This window comes from Poeciliopsis prolifica, unplaced genomic scaffold (genome assembly GCF_027474105.1).
Source record: "Poeciliopsis prolifica strain line A6 unplaced genomic scaffold, Auburn_PproV2 SCAFFOLD102, whole genome shotgun sequence".
Lineage (NCBI taxonomy): Eukaryota > Metazoa > Chordata > Actinopteri > Cyprinodontiformes > Poeciliidae > Poeciliopsis > Poeciliopsis prolifica.
This window is the reverse complement of record NW_026562477.1, coordinates 577,501-600,000: the sequence shown is the minus strand read 5'-3', so window position 1 is coordinate 600,000 and position 22,500 is coordinate 577,501. Positions and strand designations below refer to the sequence as shown.

At 40.2% G+C, this 22,500-nt stretch overlaps 1 protein-coding gene across 3 annotated transcripts in view; it reads left to right on the top strand.

The window, feature by feature from the left end:
• The window catches only part of sorcs3a (sortilin related VPS10 domain containing receptor 3a), a 189,612-nt gene that overhangs the window by 112,453 nt on the left and 54,659 nt on the right, over positions 1-22,500 (top strand). For all 3 annotated transcript variants that reach the window (XM_055023515.1, XM_055023514.1, XM_055023516.1), the window contains exon 5: positions 21,025-21,098. In XM_055023515.1, coding sequence (XP_054879490.1) covers positions 21,025-21,098 — 74 coding nt within the window. The remainder of the gene's footprint in view (positions 1-21,024; positions 21,099-22,500) is intronic.

Genomic DNA, 22,500 nt, shown 5'->3' with positions numbered 1-22,500 from the left:
TTAGAAACAGCAGAAGCAAAAAAGAAAAAAAGCCAAAGCTGCACTTTAGAAAAACAAAGCGAAGCTGCTGGTACAACTGATGCATGTCGAGTGTAACGAGGACCAGGGCTTTCAGGTTCAGCTCCAGCCTCATACACAGCCATCCACATGGAAAAATCTGCTGCGTATTCACAACACTCTGCAATTTCATTACTCTGAGACGCTGTACAACACACCCCGTGTCCAAGTAAACATTTAATTTGTGTCTTCCTATTTCCACTGGAGCTGTGGTAATCCATTAAGGCTGGAGCATCTGTGGCAAGAAGCTGGGGTCTCAGAGGCAGCAGCAGCTTTATTACAGACTCTGACCTGGAACGCATGTGGGATTCAACCAAAGCTCTCCATGGCACTGAGCAGGCAGCATCCTGCAGATGGAGGGATTAATGCCATTAGCAAGGTGATGGATGGCTCCACATGAAGCAGTAATAACACAATAGATCACAACTAAATGATCACGGACTGAGCTGTCTGTGGAAGGTTAACTCCAGATGGTGGAAGAAGAGAAAAAGCAACAGCTGATTCATATAAAGACTGAAAGCAAACAAAAAGATCACAGGACTGACTGAGTCGGCACAGGAAGTGCATCTGTTTAACTCAGCGGGCACATATCAAAGAAAACCAAGAATCACAGTTCCAGAGTGGCCGGGATGCATTAGGAAATATTTTATCGCACTTTCTTGCGTCCATCTGGAATGATGAAACTGGCGATGGAGCTTTGAAATCAAAGGGAAATTATGGATACAGTAAAGCGCGGCTACATGGGAAGGAGATGCATCAGAACAGATGGAGGCCCTCACGCCGATGGAAGGCTGGAGTATCTGTTGTCACTCCTTTGTGAAAACAGCAGATGGGAGTGTGCTGCCAGGCCAAAGGGAAAAATGTCAACAGAAAGGAGAAGTTTCTGCTGCTGCTCGTTCAGATCCTGATTGACTTTAAAAAGACTCAAAGGAATGACGTCAGAATGGTAAAGTTCTCTGTCGCTTTTGCTCTCTGGCTGAGTTAAGATGTTCCTGGAATATGAAGGGAAATTACATAAAATTACACGTCTTTGTAACGCCTACGTTTAACCATATAGTAGCTTAGTTTCTTATTGCATTGGCCAGGTGATTGAGGTGTATTTATGTATCACAAAAGATAATCTATTATCATATATGATGTGTTATAGAGCCGATGGTTTTCCTTTTCCGGGGTGAAAATTGATCAAAATGCTTCTTTGTGCAGTGAAATCGGAGAGAGTAGGAAAGTTTGACTTTTGAAAGACATTTTAAGTTCAATTCTTCTTTTTGTGCTCAGATGTTTAGTTAGCTGTAGAGTAGCTTGTGGTTGTGCTGAGATGGTTTCCAGTTTGTGCACTGATGCATATTCAGGTACTTTTGGAGTCTTGTGTTTTCTGTGCTTATGGGAATCATACAGTTGCTGAAAATTAGCAGCTTGGACTCTAGGATGGCCTCATGTCCTGCAAATCAAACATTTCCATCTTTTCCATGTGGCGTTACTCAGACATGTTACCAAAGAGAGGACTTCTTCAGAAAGACGCTGCTGGTGTTGACAGAGATCGTTTCACTTCCAGGAAACACTGGAGAGAAATCATGTGATGGACCTGATGGACCTGACACCCGGTTGGACCTGAAAGCAGGATGTGTGAAAGAATTTCAAATACTTTGGTTCTAAAAGTTGCTTTTGACTCAAGGATGAAACTAGTTGAAATTAAAACCTGTGGCTTTTCCCTCAGCTCATATAAAGGATATAACACTGTTAATATTCTGAGTTTTGACATCTGAATATTTTTTATTTGAAACATGTTAGAAGACCCTGAGTGAACTTCAGCTTGGTTTTATCTTCCAGATATGGCGAACCCATAGCAGCTGAGGAGTTTGGCTCTTGTTAGTCCTTTAATGAATAAGTTGTGTGTAAAAGTTGCCTAATTTCCAACTGAAGTTCATCAGTCATTGTGGCTTGAAGCTGGAGTTTTTAATTTGCTGTTTTTGCTCCCAGTATGACATTTTTCTGACTCGGGGTTCCAGTGTGAATGTAATTTTTGAATTGGGTAGCAGCAGCTGTTTGTTCATCTTGCTGTAGAGAGCGGCCATGTCCTCATGGAACAGTTTTATTCCCATAGCCGTTCTCTATGGTTCATGACAAGTTTATCTGTTTAAATCATTTTAATGTCACAAGCATAATTGCAGAAGGCTGTTCTGTTTTTACAGAAGTGTTTGATGTAATAAATCTTCACCTAATGTTTTGATCATCATTTATTATTCATTATTTATTGGTTACTGTGAACTTGCTAAAGGTATTAGCAGTTTATTCCTCTGCAGAGAGTCAGGCTATGCTTAATGACTTTTATTTGACGTTTAAACTTCTTGTGAAAGAATTTAAAGTCTATCCAGGTTCAACCAGAACCTGAACGGTTTGTTGCCATGGTCGCTAAAGAAAAAAGATCTGTTAGACGTAACCTAAGATCCCAGAACTCTGAACAGAAAGTGCCAAAGAAGAGAGGAAGATGATGGTGGAAAACTTACCTGGGAGGAAACTGCAACTTTTACATGTGTTCCTTTTCCTTCACACTCGAACTAAATGGTGAAACATAAAGTTCCACCGAACTCTGCTAATGAGATAGCACTGGAGACATCTAAAGGGTGCAGGACACCGGACTTCAAGGACTGGGGTTTGAGACCAATGGGTGCAGTCTTCAGTCGGAAAACCACACCCTTCCAAAGGAGATCTGTTGTTCAGGGAAGAGTCTTCACACTTACACAAAAATAATGCACCCCAACACCAGGATCTGAGCAGTTTCTTTAACTTCTTAAGCAATGATCATGCCTTGTTTTCCACAAGTGGCACAAAACATGGGAGATTCGTACCAGTTTGCCTCCCAGACTGTGTATATTCAAGGCATTCTCTTTGTGAAGTCTCTTTCAATCTTGGAATATTTCAGTCATAAAATATGTTACTGAAAAGGAAACCTAGAAACTTGCAATGGTTTGACAAAAATAAGAACAATCCCTGCTTTCGCTTCCCTCTTCCTTCCTCCTAAACTGAGCTAATCCCTGCAGACTAAGCCTCACCAGGCACACTATCCCCTTTTTTCTGTAATAAATCCTCTGCAGGTAACATAAAAGCAAATGTTTCTGTTGATTTTCGTTGATTATGCAGAATGAATTATTCAGCGTGCTCCAAATGCCTAATGAGTCTCGTTCTTTGAGAATTAACTGTGCTAAAATATTGCTGATGTTTGTATAGCCCCTGCCTGAGGAATTATAAGTATTGACTCAACTTTCTTTTCATGCACTTGGAGGAATAATACAAATGACTGCAAACAATCATCAAATGGTTCTTCACCTGTTCAGCTTTACATGGTTTTTTAGGTGCTGATATATTGATATTATTTTTTCTTTGAAAACCAAAATCACAGTTAAACATCAAGATATCTAGAGTATCCTTGGAAAAAATAATAATCCTTTGGGGTGTGACCTGTTTGTTTATGGCCAGCCCAGGATTTGCATTTTAAGGCAAAATGAGTAATTTACTAATTGGAGTGTGAAATTATTGGGAGTCTTCCAGTTTAAAAATGTCAGTGCACAAATAGGGAGGAGAGGATCAAAGATTTATGGTTCAAAAGTGCTGCGTTACCAGAAAAATTTCCTTCTCCTCCCCAGCCCTTATAGGCTCAACTCCATTTCCCTTTTCCTTCCTCCATCCCATCGTAATGATCATAACAGGCCTTAGAGGCCATAAATCGGAACAGCGGGGAAACTAAGTGTCTCATCATTATGCAGCCTCCACCTATCCTCTCAAAGCGCATCCTCGTGAGGCCCTCGGGACGGCAGCAGCACTTGTTTAAATCCAATCTCATTTCAGCGAGCTCTTCATCACTTCTCCCCCGCTCGCACTAATGATGTCCCCGTGTCATATTGTTGTCTTACGTGTAACGGGGATGAGCTGAATTAGTCTTCCGCTTGACTAATGGTGAGGACGGAGTTAAAGTGGCAGTTATTTCCACATGACTTAATGTTGCTAGAGCTGTTTGCTCCTGGAGATGTCTGGAAGTTTTCAGTCGGACAGACGACTCTGTCAGTCACACTATCACAAATGTTCATTTTCCATGGCAGATTAGATGGATGAAATATGTTTGGTTGATTAGACGCATGATCCAAAGGAAATGACCTTTGGTCTGTTGCAGCATTTTGTTTGAAGATCAAATTGAGAAGTGCATACAGCTTCCTGCATTGTTCTCCTAACAGTAACAGAGAAGATGACTGAAGGATTTGACTAAACCCTCTGTGAGCTGATAAGACCAAGAGTTCATATTAAAATCTGAAGCGCTGTTGCCTTTGCAAAAGCCAGATTATATTTTTTAACATATCAGCCATCAAATATTTTACACAGAAAAACAAAAAAAGATCAGCACTAGTAGGGGTCGGATTAATCTGAATATCTTGTGATTTTTCCTGAACTGAAGATTCATTTGTGTGACTTTAATGATTAAGGTGACGGTGGTAGGAGTTTGTCCTGAAGCTGGTGGTCAGAGCTCCGGTGCTCTGACCACCAGCTTCAGGTGAAGACTCTATTGAAGTTAGAAATTATTTTACCCAATTTCGTATGTTTGGCCATGATATATGTGAAGCACAAGCTCAATCGTGAATGGAGCTGCGATATGGAGCTTATCAGAAGGTGTGTGCTTTGTAAATACCCATAACCCACTGCCAAGACCTTTGTTGAGCCCCATGGGCAGTAGGGCCATGAAATCTTTCCCAGTAATAAAATGTCCTAAGCATTCCTCCTGCACCGACTTTATTGCTCCATATTTGGAAGCGAGGCCAACACAGTAAATGGCTTTGTTCCTTCTCTCTGCTGCCATTGCTAAAACTACAGGCAGACTACAATTATAAAGCAGTGCAGAAACGTGGCGTCATCATTCACAGCTCCCCCTAGTGTTCGCTGATTGGCCAGGATGAAATCCATCCTGAAAAATCAAACTTTACGGGACAAATCGCAGACAGAGCACCGAAGGGAGACGAGAATCAAGAGCAATAGTGTAGGAAGGAAGGCAAACGCCAGGCTAACTGCCCAGGGCATCTGTGGCTTCAGAGTAGCTATCAGTGGATGAATGACTGAATCTAAAGAGCTTTGGAGTCCTCTGGACTAGATTGAGCTAGTCAAAAGCCATGCTCTTTGTCTCGTCTGATTTATTTTAATAATGATTTTCTTCTTGCCTCTCCTGCATAAACATCATCCATCATGCAGCAGTTGCAGGTTGAACATCACACCTGTGACCTTGTCTAGTTTCAGTTTGTGAAAAAAAATCTGGCAAAAAAGCAGCAGGTAGAAAAACTGCTGAAGTTTTTAGTCAGTAAGGATGATTTTACATGTATGTTTGACTTACTGTGTTACTCTGCAGTGATATCTAATGAGTAGCACCTTCATTATTTGCAGAATCTTTAGTCTTGAGTTTGTTTCCAGTGAATGGTTATTAGATTTACATGTTGCGTTCTGGTGTCTGTTTAGAGATTGTCTTCAGATAGCTCTAGATGATAGGAGAGAGGTATACAAAAATGAACGCTGCACCAACAAGAGAACATCTTTTCTTCATTCATCTCTGAGTACTGCACGAATGCAGTGGAGAAAATAGAACCTGCCAGACAAATTATGGCATATATTAGTTGTTTTGTGGAAACACGGAAAATCTAATAATAGCTGGTAAACAGGTTGGTTGTTGCAGGGATGCATCTGTGAGTTGTTCAGCATAAACTTCTTTCCAACTCTTTTTTCTCAGCCCATATAGAGGATGGACCATATGTTTACATACACTGTGAAAAACGTTTTTCACTCTGCCAAACTTTTCCTGTTTTGTTTCAAATATTTTATTTCCTGAGTAAAGATTGACTTTTTCACATTTTCTTTTAAACGTAGGCTTACATATGTTGACCTTTTTTTTTCATAATATCAAAAGGAAACTGTGCTGGAGGAAAAATGTCATTAAGTCAACAAATGAACTTTCTGTAGTTGCTTAGTTTGATGACGGCAAGCCTTCTGATCATTAATAATCCCATTACAGCCAGGAGACCCAACCACCCTCTGGAGGAATGTTGCAGCCGCTTTTCTACTTTTTTCTTCTTGTTTGTGTAAAACTCTCCAGTCAGACACGGAAACAGGTTGCAGGCACATCTGAATAAGCTGTCTGAGGATAATAAATTCTAGTGGGTGTTACCAGTCACCACAATGAGCATGCAAAGCAGAGAAATGTCAGAAAAAATGTAGTAAGTCAGTTTGTGACTAAGATGCTCAGGGGATAACCAGACCTTGGAAACAGCTTTTTCCTCCCCTGTGCTCTCTGACACACAAATTCTCCAAGGAAAAACTTTTGTTGTGTTCCTGATTCTGTGCCTTTGGAAGCGTACTTCTGGTTGGAGATGGGAATTCTCCTCCAGGTTTTCCCCTAAGATGCTGATGGCTCACCAAACCTGGGAGAAGCAGCATGCTGGTGTTTTCTTAGCGCTCCACACAGACTCTTTACTCCCCTCAATATGCAAACATTGTTTGACTTAATCCACCCTAATGATGCAAATTTATGCTTTTAATTATTTCCAGCCGAATCGTACCCTGACTAAACACTCTCACATATGCAACGGGGACATCAGACTCAATAAAGTATTCAGAGAGAGAAGCAAGAGGACATTTATTCAGGATTACTCTTTTTATTCTTTCTTTTCATTTGCATCAAGTCCCTGAAAGGAATTAGCATTTCTCATTTTGTAACATTCCTAATATGACAGATATTGTTGTCTGCAGCTTCAGATTCTGCTATTGAAAGTCCTTTTTAGATAAGCCTCTTTTATTTCAGACTTTACTTTAATAGGAAGCCGTGAGCCTACATCCTGAGTCCTTGGCTGACACCATCCCCCCACCTTTAATATGATTCTTTATTTAAACCTCTGATTCCTTTTGCTACTTATAGAGAATGTGAATAGAAGCTGGAACGTCTTAGAGAATGTAGATATTCACCTGTTAAAGCTGCTTTCACACAATGTCATGATAGCCTCTGGCTGCATCTTCCACATAAGACACCATCAGTTCTGTGAGAATATCCTGCTGCTAATAATTCAAATGAAATCTATATCAGACCCTAAATAAAATGCAACCAATTGAAGTCCAGCAGTGTGTAATTTAACACACAGACAAATCCTTCTGTGAAGGCCTCAGAGGTTTGTTGGAGGTGGCAGCATCATGCTGTGGGGTTCTGTAGGATCAGGGAAGCGGATCAGAGTTGATAGAAAGATGGAAGGAGCTAAATCTGTCTGGAAAGGAAACCTGTTGGAAGCAAACAAGACTTTGATGTTTTTGGCTGTAATGTCTAAAATATGGAAATGTTGCTAGGGAACAGATAAGTTGACTCATTTCAGTGGGAAAAAGACAAATGGATATTCCTCCAGGCTTTAACCTGGGAATTTAACAAAAACTGTTCAGAAAAAATGTTTTTTTGGAGTTGGGTGATTGTGCATTTCTATGCTTATTCTGTGCATGGAAATGAGACTGCAGGTGAGAGTTAACAAAAAACGATGTCACCTTGTAGGATAGACAAAGAATTAATCACTTCATAAGAAAAATAATCAGCAGATAAGTCAATAATTACAGTGATTGCTGTTTCTGGTCCTAATCAGAACCAATCAAGAAGTTTTTTTTTTTTTTTCCAGACAGAAACTGTGTGTTAGTGTTCATGTCTGAGTCAGCAGGGTTATGAGGAGAAAAAAACCTGAAGAATCCAGAATATTTCTACTCAAGTGTCAGCTGCTAAATTAACTTCAAACCTTCTAAAAATTACTGCTAACCGAAACCTTAAAATGTTAGACTCAGTGGACCGTGACAGAAATGGAGCTTGATCACAAGTAATCAGTAAACTGACTGTTTTTGATGATCAACTAAGTTTAGATCCTGATTTGACTTTTTATTTTATTTTTTATTACCAGAGTTTGAAATGTGTGGAGGAGATAGTTCATGTTATTCAGGCCGACCTTTGAGTTGCATAAATTACAGCTGATTGAGCGGATCCTTCATAAATGCACTGAACAGACAATCAGTGTTATGATTTAATGCCTGTAGTTTTACTGCAGAACTGGATGCTGGCCATGATTCTGATTTGTAACCAAACATTCATTTGCAAAGCTCATTAAAGCTTTTTTATTTGTCTTTGTCACATATATGAATTACGTTTTACAGAAAAAGCAGAAGCAGAATTTGCCATAGGATTTTGTGAGGTGGACATTATTCTTTTGTTGTCAGATGTTCAATATTTTGTTTGCAGAGGGATCATAATCCAATTTCATTGTTTATGAGATGTCATTTTATGAGCTAGAAGATACAGCTCCTTCACTCTCAGAGCCGTTCCACTAAGGTGGCTGCAGCTGAAAGGCTGGTGGGGAACTCACAGAACCAATCATTTCTTCTGCTACATGTTTGACTCTCCCTCTGTGGAGGTGTGGTTCCCAAAGTTGGGTCAGGGCCCTTCTTGGGGTCACAAACCAGCTACTGTGGGGTCTTGAGAGCCACTAAAATAAATAAAATTGAAGGAGATGTTGGCTTCAGTACAGGTGTGTTTACACAGCTGTGATGCTCAATTCAGATTATTTGCTAAAATCCTATTTTTTTTTTTGCATGGCTATTCATACTTCAGAATAATGTTAAATTATATCTTTTATAAAGAAATTCTTAGAGCAATGAAGATGTGAGAGAAAAATAACATTTTTTGTCTCCATCACTGAGTTATTCCACGGCAGCCAGAATCTGCAGGGCTTGGGATCCACAGCTGCCCTGTGAACACGAGACCCTGTAAAACGCTTCTCACTGCTGATTGTCAGAACTCAAACAACACATGAACCTCAATACACACAGTGGAAACTTTAACACTACAGCAGGAACTAACTTCTACAGTCTACCTAATCTTTGCTATGGTGGTTCAGCCAATCATCACCAAGAAAAATGAAGGGTGCTCTTTGATTGGCTGCTTTGCCAACAACAGAAAATAGAGTATCATGTAGCATTGAGCTGAGGTGTTTCAGCTTCCCAAACTACATTTTCACCTCAATATTTTATAAGCTACATGAACAAAATCAAACTTTCAACAAATGATTTAAACTTGCTGTTTAAAGTAATTGGAGGAGCAGAAAAAGAACACTTCTAACAAAAGCTGTGCATGCGCACTGTGCATAATTAATGTAGGCCAGTGAATGTTTGCATTAATAAGTCTCTTGTCTTAAAGTTAGCAGAGAACAAGTATGAGCAGGATGTTCAGGACTCTGATTGACTTTCAGGTACAACATGTTCCTGTTTGACTTTCAGTGAGTCTTACACTCCTGCTCTCTTATCTGGAGATAATGAAGCGCTGCAAAGTCTTAAAGTTTTAAAGAACCATGTTCTACATGAGCATGAACTACAGGGCTTCCCATAAGACAGTTGTTCCATATGGCTGTGGAAATATCGTGCTGTGCAGGTTTGGGTAACAAGGTACTTCATTATCTCCAAAGAGTGCCGCCTGCGTGACCCAATCATGTGTTCCACATTAAAGCCCATTAAAGGCGTCCTGGCAGGGAGGGTCCGGCTCGGCTCGGTGGAGCGCGGCCGACCCGCCGCAGCCCGGGACGCAGCGAGCTGCGATGGAGATACCTGCCATCTGCAGAGTCACTGGGATGAGAAATGCTCTGCAGAAGCTGAGCGGCCTCTTTGGCTCCGGATCAACAACACCTTTCAGACAATGAGGGCAGGAGGAGGCTGGAAGTAGATAATGGATCAGCTGGAAGTGCGTCATGGTAAAAAATAAAAAATAGTATTAAAAAAAAAAAAAAAAAAACCTCAACACAAGTGTTGTATGATGGCACCACAAGATGTTCAAAGCTCTGATAAATACAGTCATTTTACACTAAAAATTACAGTTTCATCTTCTAAAAGTGTGCTTCATATTAGTGATGTCTTCAACATGGCTGAGAGTCTCTGCTGCATGCCAGTAACTGGAAGACTGACACACACACTCCAGGTAACAACTGGAAGACTGACACACACTCCAGGTAACAACTGGAAGACTAACACACACACTCCAGGTAACAACTGGAAGACTGACACACACACTCCAGGTAACAACTGGAAGACTGATACACACACTCCAGGTAACAACTGGAAGACTGACACACACACTCCAGGTAACTGGAAGACTGATACACACACTCCAGGTAACAACTGGAAGACTGACACACACACTCCAGGTAACAACTGGAAGACTGATACACACACACTCCAGGTAACTGGAAGACTGACACACACTCCAGGTAACAACTGGAAGACTGACACACACACACTCCAGGTAACTGGAAGACTGACACACACACTCTCCAGGTAACAACTGGAAGACTGACACACACACACACCAGGTAACTGGAAGACTGACACACACACACTCTCCAGGTAACAACTGGAAGACTGAGACACACACTCCAGGTAACAACTGGAAGACTGCCACACACACTCCAGGTAACTGGAAGACTGACACACACACACACACACACACTCCAGGTAACAACTGGAAGACTGACACACACACTCCAGGTAACTGGAAGACTGACACACCCTAACCTTTACCAAGATATTCTGACATGATGGCCAGTCTGTTCAAATTGAGCCAAACAGTATTGATGTAAAATGTAGACCCAGGGGGGGTTACAAATGTGTAAAATGAATATATTTTCAATCTATATGTAGTGCACCTATTAAGACAAATGGAAAAAAGTTTTGTGCAAAAAAATACTGCCAGCTATTTAAAAAAAAAACATTTTTTTATTTTAAAACAGGTCAATTTGATCCGCAACATAACAGGAGGGCAAAACCCGGCCGCATCTCGTCTGACCTGAGTCTGAACTCTGAGACTACATCACCCATCACATGGCTCAGGAATGGTGTGAACACTAAATTAATCAGCAGCTCTCTTGTTGGGGCCTCTCAGAATCTGCAGAGTCACAGCAGGGCAACCGGGTCTGTTGGTACAAGCAGCAGATGTGAAACGCAAGAATCCACACAGATCTGAACAAACAAACCTTTTACTTTACTTTGGTGGAATAACCTTTTCCAGAGGGATTTGTGCTGTTATGAGATGACCAGTCATGTTCCTCCAACTCTAATAAAACATTAAAACTCTTTAAAACAGCTTTAGGATTGAAGAGGGACCAAAAAAAGAGAAACAAGGAAATGTTGAGAAAAAGTTTTTATTTTGGTGGATGAAAGAATTTGATGTATTTTTTTGTAAAACTGGTAAACAGTTTGAAAGTTGTGAAAGAAGCTGCTTGTGGATCCCCAACCCATTGTTTTCCAGTTTTATATATATATATATAAAGATCTATTAGTGGAATTTTCATAGAGCATATCTGAAATATTGGAAAGAAAATATAGCATGGGAAGCTGAAATAACTTGACAATGCTACTTCACACGCTATTGGTGCAATTTGCAAAGCCACCAGTTGGGAAGAAACGTTAATTCTCCTTGCTGCTGATTGTTTGTCTTCCCAAGAAGGTAAACAGGGCAAGTCAATTTTCATTGTGCATATTAATGCATGTCAATGGATATTTGGCTTTTGAACAATTAAGACGTTTTTGTATTGGTCTGTCATATAAAATCACAACGTTTGTTGGTGTATCCTGGACAGAAAAGTTCTGGGAGTGTGAATATTTTTCCAAGGCATTGTGTCTGAGTTTTAGAAATGGACAAAGATCCAAGTTGGCCTGGAAACGAACTTGTTTCCTTTGTTGGTGATGTTGATGGTGGGATTTATTACACTCTTCCTGTAGGACTGATGCCACGCCAGAGACCCGATTGATTGGACCTCTTCTTAGTTCAGATCCCTCACAAGTTGTCGGGCTTCCCTCATTGCAGCCTCTCAGGCAGAACAGAGTCTGAGTATCGTTTGTGTCGCCCGTCCATCTACCTCCCCACATATAGGATGGCCCTTTAGCTTGTGTCCTTTGCTGGCTCCATAAATCGCGGGGCATAAAACCATCGCTCACTCCCGCCTCCATGCAGGTTGTGCCCAGACGGTGCCAGGAGGAGCATTTTGATTCACAGTGCTGTACACAGATGCATCAAGACTTTATGAGGGACTTAATTAAGAGTTATAAAAGTGACTTACAGTAATTGTTTGGGACACTGGGTCATATAATGCAACAGTTATTTCCATAATTCCAAAGTCTTGATCCTTTTCTCAGAACTTTTCTGTATTTATAGAGCAGCGGTGCTTTGATGTCGCTGCAGGAAGCTTTTTGGGGCGCACAGTGTTGCTGCAGCAATGCTGCAACCAAACAACACTGTTTCTGCTGTATGTCAGTGTAAAACATCTTAATGTTACAATGAACAGAAATGTAACCCAATTATGAAAATAAAGTCCACTTGTTTCTGTTTTATTTTTTTGAGAGAAGTAGCACAAAATGCTTTCTTGAGTTTCTAAAATAAACTAACGGATTATAAATCAGGCATTGTGTTTCAGTTGTAAATAGTTTATTTAGTATATAATAGATTAAATCATTCATTAAAGCAGGTTCTGCTGCTTTCTTTATTCCCAGCTGCTGTGTTGTTCATTATTCTACATGCATCTTTAATGAAATACACATTAAAACCCCACTTTAAGCACTCAGAAGCAATGGTCCGACTTGGATGTAATTTGGTCCACAAACAGACTGGAGATGGGCATGTAAATGATTTGATTTATGGGAAGCTGGCACATCTAGAGCAGAGTGCAGAGAGCATAAATGCTGGCATCATAACTGGAGCAATATCACTACAGACAAATCATCCCACAGTAGCTCAATGGAGGGAGTGAAGGTCAACAGACACAAATGAAGTCTTTCACATTTAATAGACGGCATCACCACTACTTAATGCAGGTTGATGGGAGTCATATTGAGAGTCTGAGAAAAAGGAAGACACATTTTGCAAATATCTGGTACAATGTAGAGTTGGTTTTATAAAAGTTGCCGAGGCGTAGAAGCGTTGGTAATGTTTCTGCGGCGTGGCGGAAACAGGCAAACATCAGCAGGCCTGGGCGTCACACGGCTCGCCTGTTAATGCTCTCGTTTTAACTGCAGCTTGTGCAGAATAACCCCAGTCTGAAGGTCAGACATTCTTCTTCAGGCTTTTTGCTAGAGAGCAGAAGTAATAAATATATTGCTTACATTAGCTTGTCCAGGTCATGAGGCGTTCCTGTTCCATGACTGCAGCTTCAGTGTTCAGTTTCTGAAACATTGTCTTCATTTTGCACCAGATCTAAAGGGAAATGCGTCTTTCAAAAAGGTTCACTTTTGTCTTGTTGGTCCAGGGAATAGTTTCAAAACAATTTTGGATCAGAGGCAATTGTGAGACTGGCATTTGTGTTCTTTTGGGTCAGCAATGGTTCTGGCGCTGGAACACTCCCAGTACTGCGATCGTTGCCCTGTCTCATGAACTCTGACCTCACCTGGAGCGAGTGATGCCCACAGTGCCTCAGTTTGATTAGTTTTTTGTCTGACCTCCTGGATGGGTCACTGATCCGCCTTGGAGTCATTTTGCTGATCTTGTTGTGGAAATTCACCAGGTTTTCTCCATTTAGCTCCATGAAGTTCTGACTTTGATTTGCTTGAATCCTCGACGTCTTAGAAAGAACATTGTAACCATTTCAATTTCCTAAACCAATAAGTGGTAATATGTCTCCTTTCTACGTGCAGGTATTCAGATCGGGGGCCGATTTGTTACTTTTTGGAAATATTACAGTTTACCTTATAATTTTCTATTTAAAAAAGGCACAACATACAATCAAACTTTACTCAAGTTTTTATTGTTTCCTCTTAAAATATATTTTATCTGAAGCAGTGTGAAAAGACATTGGCGTACTTAGTGTGATGTTGTTGGAGTAAAGATGAAACATCAGCTGTGACGTCCACATCAAGGCCGTGTTGGCGTTGATTGGACTCGATGGGATGTCGGTGAACCATCAGATAAAATCTTCCCAGTAGGTCCTGCGTCTGCCCTGAGGTGTCCCTCTCCTGAGAAATGTCCAAAAGCCGACCTAATCAAATGCTTGAAGCACTTTTGATCATGAGGAATTTTACTCAGCGATTCAGAACAAATTCTGCAGTTTGAAAGATAATTTTTTGATTGTGAGCAGCAAACAGATCCTGGGTCATCTAAGTCATCTAAGGCCTTTGCGTGTGAATATTACATGCCGCCCCAGTGGGTTTGTCTCTGGGAGCTGCATCTTTCTTCCACAGGTCAAAGAAGTACATGTGGGTTAATTCTGCTGAGTTTAGGTGTGAGTGTGGGTCTGACTGTGAGGACTGGTGACAGATGGGTGTTTAGCTCACAATGAAATATTAAAAAGAGTGAGGTCTTTTGCCATGGGCATTTGCCTCTCCTTCATTCACAACAAGTGCTCATAAAGTCAGAAATGGATAAAACTTTAGAATTTGAAGAAGGTGAGAGGAATCTCAAGGTTTTCTCTGTTCTTTATTTTGTCATTTAGCAAATAGCAAATCTATTGGTCTTTTCCTGCATTATATGTAATTGTGTTATTTGTCATTAATAGGGATATTTATGCATTCATTTACTTGTCAGGAACAAAAAAGTAACAATAGACATATACTGAGGTAAAGCAGAGATTACACAAACATTACCTGCATGAGTGTTGCATCTGTGATTCTTCTCTATCTGTTGCTATAACAACAAAAATCCATTGAAGTGGAGAATCTGAAAATGCAATGGGGGCAAAATCCATTTTTATCCACTTTAACTTCCAAGAACTTCCAGCCAGACTCATGATATCTCATTTCTTAGCCAGATGTAGCATCTGTAGCACCTGGCTGCAGCTGACTGGGCGTGTTGGGTTAAAGACCGTCCATCTGTCGCTGATTGGCTGCTTCCAAACTGCCTAACTTTCCTTCTGAGGACGTTATTCCATGTTTCACAGCTTATACTGAGATTTAGGGAAACGTGTGATTATATTCTGTCTGGTGGTGACAGTTTGCAGCAGTATTGCAGCAAGCATGTCATTGGTGCAGGGCAGCAGCAAAAAAGTAGTAGTGTCAGCTTTGCATTCTGGGATGCAGCGCAGGCTTTCCTGGAACTCTGAGAACTGCTGTCCGTTCGTCCACAGGGGACCGTCTCTGCACCACCATTTTTTTAATTGATTTTCAGGGTTGACAGCCGCTGTAGAGCCATCATTTATCTTTCATTCTGATTCATATTTCATCCCGAGCCAAAGTGCACTTTACTCCGCCCGTTAAATGATGGGCCTTATGCATTCCTGGCACAGGTTTAAGTATAGAAAATCTAAAATGCCTGACCTTCATTTGCCACTAAATGTAAAATCTCTGTGATCAACCAGGTTTGGAATCAATTCCTTTCTCATTTTGGTTTCAGCGGTTTGAATGCTTGACTTCTCTCTGTTGATTTGCTGTAAATCACAAGTTACAGCTGCAAACCCACACAGACACACACACACACACACACACACACACACACACACACACACACACACACACACACACACACACACATACACATACACACACACCACACACACACCCACACACACCCTAGCATTTACTGCATCCGCGTGTGTTGAAATCCAATATTCCTGCGTAACTCTTCATCTAAAAGCATTGAAACAAAGCCTGGTTATTATTCCTGCTCAGCCGCCACAGAAACTCAAATGTTTGATGTTTAAACGTGATAAAGTTTTTTAAATTCAAGATGTGTTCTTCTTGGACTCTGATGATAGTTGGAGGTTGGGATGTTAGTTTCAGCTCTGATGCGCTCTGAGTGTAAACAGTGTTAAAGTGCATTTTCCTGTATCTGGATTAACATGAATTATTTGGTAGAAAAAACACTTGTTCATATGTCGTTGAGGCTCTGTGGTCCTTATTTTAAAACCTCTGACACGTTGAGACTTTCCTCACTGTTTATTTGAGCAACTGAGGCGGAAAACTGTGGAATCACTACTGGAGATGGTTGAGTCAATGTTTACATTGTTGCAAAATAAAGCAGAAGAAAAATCACAGATTTGACACAAAAATATTTTATTTAACAGCTGAACATCCTGCTGTTTTAAATGGTTTTTTGTTTGTTTGTTTTTTAATTACAAATTTTTCAAAGTTATTCATGTCTCTTTACCCACATTTAGCCACATTAAATTCACATACAAATGTATTTATTGGAATCGTTTATACAAGAATAGGATACAGAGTATAGTATAGTGGCATGTTTCCAAGAAAATTCAGAAGATCGTCTTTTGCATGTGCATGGATGATCACGGTTCCTGCCAGTCAGATGCAGCAGCTTGTTGTCTGCAAAGACTTTTCTAACTGCAGATTTGTACATTCAATCTGCAGAAGTTGACTTGTTCAGGTATTTGTTTCAGAAATGCAAATTACAGGCTGATGCAGTTTTTCTTCTTTAATGTTCAGCAGTGTTCCTGTGTTTATTCCTCTTCTCAAACTAGATTTGTCATTATTTCCAGTAATCTACTGGTTTTAAGGATTGTTCTACAGCTGCACAATGTTCAGCTGTTGAATGAAAACATTTTGTCACGCCTCTGATTACTCTAGCAGAAGTAATTAGCTTTTTTCATTTGGATTCTCTGTTTCCGCCAAGTCAATCTGCCTCAAGCTGTTAAACATTTTGTCAAAAAAGTGTCTGGATGCATATTTTCTCCAAAGCAGGAACCCTCCAGAAGCCCGCTTCAGAGCCTGCTCCAATCCAGCTGCTGAACTGCAGCGTTAGCCTGTATGGAGGTTTTCATCTGGAGTCTGGAGTGTTTGAAGGAAGCGGTCCTCCAGCTGGCTGAAGCAGATGGCCGCTCCGCCTTGGTCTGGTTCTGCTGGACGTCTCTTTTAGTTTTCAGAAGTTTTCCTTTCCTCTTTCGTCTGCTGCTCTGAGCATGCTCAGAAAGACGGAGGCAGTGCCGTCTGTTGGCTTTTTCTGCAGGCAGTTACATGACATCACACATATTATATTTGGATTGAACTGGTATTTGGTTGAACTGGTTTTCAGAATAAATGGATTGGCATCTTGCATATGTTCTGTTACTCACTTCAGACATGAACCAGTCAGATATAAAAGTAAAAACCGTCTGCTGCTCTGTTGCAGACATGTTTGTTCCACCTTTAAGTTTCTCCATTAAATTCCTGTTATATCAGAGAAACTGATTCCAGATCAGATGAAGCTTCTGCTGATAATTTTTAATAAGCTGAAAGAAAAAAATGAATCATGACCATCTGTATAATAATTTACCTTTTTGCTCACCCATTCTGACATTTTAATTGATACAGTTTTGATTTTTACCTCTTGTCAACATGTCATCTTCCATAATGATGTTTATTTCAAAATTAATGCTGGAATATTAATATTAATAATGATTTGAGCTTGATTGAAAGCAATATTCATAATTTACATCATAATTGTCATTGTCACACCGAGTCCCTATGAAAGACATTTTTTAGTAAAGAAGAGATAGTTTGTGACTCTAAATATAATATCTGTTGCACTTGGATGGCATGAGAGACGCTGCCTCAGGAAAAAAACATCAGCCTGCTAAATATTGACAGCAGCTCCAAACCAACATCAGGTGGAATTATTTCAGTAATGTTTTTTTCTCAGTGATATTCTGTCTCTTATTCATGAAACAAAAGCCGAGAATTCCCAGCGTTTTTCCCTTTTATTATAACAGGTTCAGAAAACACACACACCTGACATCCAGGATATAACAGGAGAACAATTATAAACCCGGAAATCAGAGGGAAAATGAATTGTTAAAATACCTGCAGGTCATTTAACAAGCCGTCAGTCAAGATGTAATAAAGTGTGATTTCAGAAATCTTTCATTAACTTGTGGGAAATAATTTTCTTTGACCTGTTTGCCAGTTGGACCTGCTCCTCCGTCTTCTCAGTGAATCCTTAACAAACAGAACTTCCTGTGATTCCTCAGTGAGCGTTTTTGTTCCCGACTCCGGTGGCAGCTGGCCATGCATTTGATTTATCGAAAGGAGAAACTATGAAGCTTACTTTGTGACAGCCCAGAAGCTTTAAAATTGAAGATGTCATTGACCTGACAAAGGGAGGGAGGAGAGCTGGGAGCTGCAGTCATATGTCTCTGTCCGAAGGGATGAGGGACGCTGCCTGTTGGCCAGCTTCAGCAGCACTAACTCACTGACCTGAACTCGCATCTCATCTGCTGGATGTTGGAGTTCAAGTTATATGTGTCAATATTTAGAGACATTATTTTTGGTTCTACAGCTGAAAACATAGCACTCAAACTTTAAAAGATTAAAGACGCAGACTGTTGCAGAGCACATTGTTTTTAACTATTGTGTTGATTAAAAAATAAACATTTGTCATCCATGGAATGCAGATTTATTTTATTAACCTTAATTTCACCAGGAAAATCTCAAAGATTAAAAATCTTCTTCACAAGAGACTCCAGCAAACATTCACAGCTAAACTGAAAAAGTTAACAATGTCATAACTTTCTGCTTTTGGCTAAAATCAGAACATGGAAAGTTTTTTAAATATTGTTTTATTTTGCAAACTATCTCCAAGCATGCCACATTTTTTAAATTTGACTTTTGTTTCTGCAGGTTGTGTCATTTAGACCTTGGAGCTCACTAACAGCAGAGACATGTCTCCATGCTTTGCAATGAACATGAATGTAACTCTACATAATTGTATCTTATGTTTCATTAAATGTCTAACATTTTAATTTGCATTAATCATAAATCAACATTTATTTTCAATATTTACTCATGTTTGACAGCTTCATAAAAGAACATGGCTGTTGATTCCCATCAAAAATGAATAATTTAAATTGACCTCTGATTAACCTGGGCTAATCAGAGGTTTAATGCGACATTGATCGTTTGTACAGAGTAAATTGTAGAGATGAAGTCTGGTCTCTGAAACCGGCTGACACCAGCTGGGTTGGATATCTCTCCTCAGCTCATCTCTCCTTCTGATTTAAAGAACTGTTCCATATTACATTTCATTCTTTCTGCGTCAGGCTCAAATCAAACAAGTTTTTTTTTTTTTTTTTTTTTTTTTTTTTTTTTAGGAAATAACTTTTTTTGCAGAGTGGATGTGTGAGTTGCAAGGAATCTGATTGAACTAAATGTGATTGTCCTGAAAAACCTTCAGCAGTCAGATGAGAAAACTGCAGCAGTTCAATGAAAAGTGCACATGCAGGTGAAGATGTGATGCTGAGACACGTCTTGGAAACGTAACTTGGCATAGAAATCGGCAGCAAACATTCATTTAAATCACATATTGAAAATGTTGAAGATGCTGAAGATAAAACTGCACTTTCTTCAGAAACAGATCATGTTCTAAGTGCTGAGAATCATCTTGGTTTAATGACCTTACCTCTGTTAAATTACTGTTTAAATGAACACACCTGTCTCCACATGCTGGTTGCTGTCTATCATTGTGCAGTAAGTAACTATTGCAGTCTGCAAAAATAGAACCCTGCTGGTCAAAAACAACCAGAGCCAGGAGGGAAGTTTGTGCTGTCAATCATCCTCATAAGCATGCTGCTAACAAAAGTTACAAATGGAAAGTTCCAGGTTTATTACCTGTAACATACCATTCAGGTAATAAAAGATCAGATCATTGACTCATGCATGGCTATATTTGTATTCATAAAGCTATCCTGGGATTGCTCCTACCATACTGTAGAAGATCCAGAGCAGATGATACACACTCCTCCAAATATGTTATTCAATATTTGGAAGCAAGTTTTCCTTTTTTTAATATTGTTTAATATTGCTTCCAAATATTGAACAACATTAACAGCTATCCATTTGTCTCGTCCCTTCTGTCTTTGTGAAGCAGACGGTTTCCAGGAGGCTTTACAGCGTCAAACTGGTGCATTACATGCGTCACGGCCAAATGTGAGCGACTGCAGCATTTTAAACATTGAGAGACCAAATAATGGTTCTCAGTAGTGGAAGCTGCAGGTCTGTATTTAGCTAAGAGTAAAACAATGAGCTGTTTCTTCTCTTTATTTTTTTTTTTATCAAGCTCAGTTTCTTGCTCTGAAGCAGGACCTGAAATTATCCACTTTGAACTGAAATTTCTTTTAAGACAAAAAGAGAAATCTCTTGAAACTTGCTGTATTTTTTATTTTTTTTATTTTCTGAGCTTATTTATCCATGTCAGAAGTCCTAATTATTTGTCGTTACTGTGGTTGTACGTTGTTTGTTTTTCACAACAGGCCTCTCTTCTCCATGAGACCTTCGTCTCACTGAGACGGCCTGTATAAATAAAGGTCTAGCATAGAAACAATGCTTTCAAATTAAAAATCTTTACATTTTTATTAATGCTGTGATTAAAATCTATCAAATTGGAGCATTTGCTAAACTTCACAAGTACCGGCTGGATAGATGCACAAAGGCTGCCAGAAATATGTGAGGTGCTCCATCATCATCGATCAGTGTAGTGCTAGGAAGCACAAAAGGGTCATTAATTGGTTGCCGGGGCGCCTGTAAATATAATTAGTACATCGGAATTGGGCCACAAGCTACACCTGCACATCTGGTGAACCATACATCATATTTTGCATCTGTTGTCCTCTGCACTGGTACAGAATAAAGTGGTTTGGTAGCCAGTATTTGACGTGCCTATCAAATAAGATTCTTTGCTATGTAAGCTGAAAACAACGAGCCTGTTGTTTGTACCGCAGGGAACAGAGATGCATATATTTGTCATAATCTGTTAGCGTGATTGGCCGGTTGTTAACGCTGAAAGCGATTCTGTTGTCATCTCCTTGGAGGATGCTTCATAGCTGCAGACTATCCTCCAGCCTGGAACTAAGCAGCCACATCTCTGGCTCACTTGTGGCTGTTTTACATCAGCTGGCGTGATTAAAAGACCTGACAGATGTAGATGTATATGTTGACCCAACTAACGTCCCTGTGTCTCTGTTTTTCCTGCAGTTGTACAGCTCAGTTGACTTTGGAAGGAAATGGATGCTCATCCACGAACACGTCACCCCGAACAGATTCTACTGGTGAGTCATCTCTTCTCATGTCTCAGCTGCTGCATTCCTCGTCTCTAGTTCTTTGCTCAGGATTGCAGCAAGAGCTTTTGAAGTGATGGTGGAGAAGTCCTGGACATTTCTGTGGTTTGATGCAATGAGCCAGAGCTTTTTGTCTCCTTTAAGTGGCGCAGAGAAGTGTTCACACCCATTCACTTTGTCCACATTTTGTTACTTTGTAGATTTATTGTGCATTCTTCTGTCTCAGAGATCACAGCACAGCACGCCATAATGACCAAGCAAAATAGCTTTTTGGAAAGATGTGCAATTGATAATATGGGCCTTAATATTTTTCTTAAAGCCTCTTTGGCACCAATCACAGAGGGTCTTTTTGGCACAGCAGTTTTTGAGTCTTTTCTTCCATTTTTGCTCCAGATCCTGACAGGGTCGGGCAGGATGGGTGGGCAGTGTAAAAAACAGCATGTCTAGGTCTTTGTTCACTCCTTTGCTACCTTGTTTGCTTCAGGTCACCAACCCACAGTGGATCCACAGAGGTTAGGTACAACAGCCCATAAATAAAATTCACAAATGCTTGAGACCTCCTTTAAATGTGTCTAACTTCCCATTTTGATCGGAAAAGCATGCCTCAATGTGCATTAATGCACACATTGGAGACAGTACTGCAGAAGCTAACATCTACCGTCTTCCTTATTCCCTCTGTCATCAGCGACAAAGCAGATTAATGGCTTCAGCTAGTAGTGCGTCAAGTAGAATTGTGTCTAGCTCTGTTTCCCTATAAATATTCTCGATATGCTCTAAAGAAATGTGCGGGTAGATTGTGTTTGAAGGCTACTCTTCACCCTCATCTGACGTCTGCAGCGTAGCTGAGGTGGTTTTCTCTAAGAACCACTTGATGTTATTGCTTGAGTGCTATAACATCACCCTCCATGCACTGTATATATATATATATCTCCATGAAGGACATTTTAAATCTGACCTTGCTGACACTTTGGAATAAAAAACTGCACAGATGTTCATTTTAAAATAATTCAACAAAATGTGTGAAAAAGGTGAAGGGATGAAAACACATTCTAATGACCCTGTAGATTCAGCTTTCAGTAGTATTTATACTCCTCTTAATATTTCATGTGCGTCCATCTAATATCAAGTTAATAAATCTTTCTTTCACACTAAACCAGTGGAAGGAGTAATATTCTTATGATGCAGATATTACAGATTTGGAAGCAGGACCTATGACTAATAACAAATCAGGGATGTTCCTGTCGCTTCATATCCACTCAGCCTCCCTCTCACTCCCCCTGTGGTGCACCAACTCTGTCTGAAAGTGCACACTCATCACAAATGTTGGACTGAATGTCGCCCAGCTCATCACTCCTCTACCCCTCCCTCTCTGAGATGACTGGCTGTGCCGGGG